Source organism: Hippocampus comes, unplaced genomic scaffold (genome assembly GCF_001891065.2).
Source record: "Hippocampus comes isolate QL1 unplaced genomic scaffold, H_comes_QL1_v1.1 scaffold164, whole genome shotgun sequence".
NCBI classification, from domain to species: domain Eukaryota; kingdom Metazoa; phylum Chordata; class Actinopteri; order Syngnathiformes; family Syngnathidae; genus Hippocampus; species Hippocampus comes.
Window position 1 is genome coordinate 278,166 of NW_017805005.1, and position 3,977 is coordinate 282,142.

Here is a 3,977-nt window from a genome sequence, read left to right on the forward strand (position 1 = left end):
CCCTGAAGAATGTGATCTCACTGGTTTGCGCTCACCTGAGTGCTTATCTGCGCATGCGCGAAAGAAAGCCGTCCGATCATGACAGTACCGTAGTATAAAAAGCAGCCGTATATTTATTGAGCGTTTATCAGGGAAATTTGTTCAATAAATCAAAATTATGGCGTTGGGTAAATACGGTGGCCAAATAGATTCAACATAAAGGGGGGGAAAAAACAATATGACGTTTGGTGGGCAACAAAGCCTGGAAAACTGTAAACAGACTAAAATAACCATTCCTTTGTACTGACAAATAAACACAAAAAGTGTTATTATGGACTTAAACAATGTACAAATATCAATAGCTTTCTTCAAAGGAGGCCGGAACGTTTTACGTACGCGTACTTTGTTTGTGCCTGGACCGTTTTGACTGCTGCGCTCGCTTGGCTCTTCGGCGTTTTTTTGTTAGCATCCGAGCTATCCTTATGAGAAGCGACACCTAGTCCATTAATGTGACTTTGCAACAAAAGGAGGCGCTTTCCGCTGCACACATGGCGCTAACTATGGAAACGCAGCTCCAGAGCATCTTTGAGGATGTTGTGGTAATAATTCCTCGTTTTGGCATCTTCCCGTGTGTTTGTGCTTAGGGACCGGTGATGCTCTCAGGCGCACACTCACAGGGACACATTCATTCTCATGTTGTTCGACCTGTTTTAACTCTGTTACAATTTCCCACCTAACTGTTCAATTTCAACAGCATCACTTTTCTTGAAAGACAATATGCATATAGTTCACATTAGCATAGCACTACCACTAACAGTTACACCCTTATATTTTGAATTCCATTTCTGTGATTTAGCAGTGTTTTATTGTTGTTGTTACAGCACTGCGTCATACTAGCAGGTGACTCCGATTAATTTTTAGCCACCAAATATGAGTAAACAAGTTACATTGCCATAATGCCTCAAAAGCTGAGCATTATTACACGCTTTGTGTAATATTTATGGGTTCTGTCTGTCTGTGTTTGACTTTAATGCCATTTTTTGGGTCCCTTTTCTCAGAAAACGGAGATGGTGGAGGAGGCCTTTGCTGGGTAATGACGCCCTTTCACGCACACATCGCAGGGATGGGCGACTACAATGATAGAGGGGGACACAATTTGTCATCAGTACTACCGAGTTGCCACATAAGACCATGCATTTCCGAACCAGTTGGATGACAAAAATGCCATTTTAAAGCAAAATACGGAGTGTAGTCGCCAGTTGCACATCCCAAACGTATGAGTCCACTGTATGCTCAAAAAAAAAAAAACCTTCCGTGACACGCTGTGTTTTCAGGATGTGCATGGACAGTCCAGAGGATGAGAGGACAAAGTTGGTCAGTTGTCTTGGAGCCTTCCGACAATATTGGGGAACTCTGCCTCAGGTTTGCACGCACGCACACACACACACACACACACACACACACACACACACACACACACACACATCCAGAACACATATGACTTGACAGAATCAATCCCCTTCTTGTCTTCCTGCAGGCATCTCATGAGCAGTGTGTGCAGTGGATCGTGCGATTCACACACAGCCAGCACAGTCCCAAAAGAATCTCCTTCCTTTACGACTGTCTGGCCATGGCTGTCGAGACTAATCTCTTGCCACCAAGGTGGATGCACGCGCACACACACAGACAGACAAATTTGTGTGGTAAAAATAACAGCTAAAACAAGATTTTTTTCTGGCTTTTTGAAAACTAATGCTCACCTTTGTAATGACACTCTCAGGTGTTCATTCAACTTTTTGCATTTGTGTGTCAGGATGGTTTGCGCTGCTCTGATCAGTTCGGACAACTTGGAGTGGGAAAGGACTCAACTGTGGGCCCTGACCTTTGGACTCATCCGGAAGATCATCGGAGGGGTGGACTACAAGGTTTCGAATGTGCATGCTTGTTTTTATCTTTGGGTGGAATTAAAAAAAAAAAAACATTTCAATGTGTGTTTTTTTTTTTTTATAGTATGAACATTGCAGTACGAAACATGATAGTGTCACTCTTTTTCTTATTATTGTTATGATAACATTTCCAAGTCTTTCCAAGATTTTATATAAAATAAATAAATGCAACTATCCTTCCTTGCTTTTATATTTGGCGGCCTTTCTGCCTTTTTTTTCGGTTTCCGTTCCAGCCCACAATGGGGCGTCTCGGTGCGATAGCTCAGCATCTCATCTCCTTTATTCTTCTCCTAATCACGATTGTTCTCGTTCGCCTTTCAGGGCGTTCGAGACCTGCTGAAGGCCGTGCTGGATAAAATCCAGACCATTCCCATCACTGTCAGCTCGGCCATTGTGCGGCAGCTGCTGACAGCCAGAGAGGTGTGTGCCCCCACCTATCGTTTTCTTTCAAGTAAGAATGCATTTCCATAGTGAAAAAAAAATAATAATAAAGAATGGAAATTATGTATGTTGTATTCCAGGTGGTGGAGTACATCTTGGACAGGAACGCCTGCCTCCTGCCTGCCTACTTTGCCATCACAGAGATCCGAAAACTGTATCCAGAGGGGCAACTGTCGCACTGGGTAACTGAAGTACCTTTTGGGTTGTGTTCATTTCTTCCAAGTGTCTTTCTAAATGCGTGTCTTGTGCGTGTAGCTCCTCGGCAGCTTGATATCAGACTTTGTGGACAGTTTTCGACCCACTGCCAGAATCAACTCCATCTGCGGTAAAAAAATGATCACTTTAAATCGATAGAAAGAGGGAGATAACGAGGAACGGCGCATTAGAAAATGGATGGCCAGATAAATTCCTTTTATTTAATTTTTTTGTATTCAGCTCTTTGTATTATTAGACTGTGCCAGTGTCCCTACTGTTGTCGCCCACCACAGGTCGCTGTAGCCTGTTGCCAGTGGTGAATAACAGTGGCGCCATTTGCAACTCCTGGAAGCTGGACCCCACCACGCTCCGCTTCCCACTCAAAGGCATGCTGCCCTTCGATAAGGTACAACCACACACACACACACACACACACACACACACACACACACACACACACACACACACGCGCGCGCACACACACAGCCGCAGGACTGTACGAATGGACGTTGATATGCATCCACAGGACCTGTTTGAGCCGCAGACAGGTCTGCTGCGCTATGTGCTGGAGCAGCCTTACTCAAGAGAGATGGTGTGCAACATGTTGGGACTCAGCAAGCAGGTAGAGTTGTTGACAGTTACCCTCGTCGTCCTCTCAGTGTCCCCACTTCGGCTTAATGAACCCCGAATGCAGTAGGATCCTTTTTTCATAAACGTAGCCTTTTATTGTGATGTTTTTTTTTTTTTGGTCTTCTTTCCTTGCTTTTTCTGTTTGCTGCCTCAGTGTTTCTTACAGATGAAAAATGTACTATCATGTACTACCGTGAACATCCACAAATAAACAATTATCCTTGAATGTTGTTATAGGATATTATTGCCGGAATGTAAAGAAAAAAAAGTCTTACAACTAAACAAGAGTGGTAAAGTTTTAAGAATGGATTTGGAATTCAAAATTAACATAAAAAAATTCTCACTCTAAGATTCTGACTTTAGTCCTGTAAAATTTTTCTTTTTTCTTTTCTTTTCTTTCCCCCTAAAATTATTTTGTTGTTGTGACTTTCAGCTGCTCTTTAATCTTGTATCACGTTTTCCCCCCCAACCTTGAATTTATGAGGTTACTGTCATAAGATATATTTTAATACAGAATTTTTGTCAAATAAGAACCCGGGTATGACTTTACTTTCATAAAATTCCGACTTTTATTTTTCACTGTAATGCGAGTAAAAACTGACAGTCAGGATGCCACCGTTGCAATTGCTATAATGCTAATTTTAGGTGGTCGCACCCAAAAAAAAAAAAAAAAAGTGAGTCTTCATCTGGGGAAACACTGATATTCACTTGTCTTTGTCTTTTCGTTCCTTCAGCAAGCCTTCTCTCCCCTCTGCATACGTACTTGCCTAACAAGCCTGTTTCCCC

At 42.6% G+C, this 3,977-nt stretch overlaps 1 protein-coding gene across 4 annotated transcripts in view; it reads left to right on the top strand.

Annotated features, from left to right (window-relative positions):
* Positions 1 to 394: 394 nt before the first annotated feature.
* med23 (mediator complex subunit 23) overlaps positions 395 to 3,977 on the top strand; it is an 11,727-nt gene continuing 8,144 nt past the window's right edge. For 2 of the 4 annotated variants that reach the window (XM_019859268.1, XM_019859282.1), the window contains exons 1-10: positions 396 to 578; positions 1,038 to 1,069; positions 1,314 to 1,401; positions 1,517 to 1,641; positions 1,793 to 1,904; positions 2,247 to 2,345; positions 2,447 to 2,548; positions 2,622 to 2,691; positions 2,855 to 2,967; positions 3,088 to 3,183. In XM_019859268.1, coding sequence (XP_019714827.1) covers positions 528 to 578; positions 1,038 to 1,069; positions 1,314 to 1,401; positions 1,517 to 1,641; positions 1,793 to 1,904; positions 2,247 to 2,345; positions 2,447 to 2,548; positions 2,622 to 2,691; positions 2,855 to 2,967; positions 3,088 to 3,183 — 888 coding nt within the window. In that variant the 5' untranslated portion in view covers positions 396 to 527. Of the gene's footprint in view, positions 579 to 1,037; positions 1,070 to 1,313; positions 1,402 to 1,516; positions 1,642 to 1,792; positions 1,914 to 2,246; positions 2,346 to 2,446; positions 2,549 to 2,621; positions 2,692 to 2,854; positions 2,968 to 3,087; positions 3,184 to 3,977 lie in introns of all 4 variants that reach the window. The other 2 variants (XM_019859263.1, XM_019859274.1) reach the window with 2 other exon arrangements.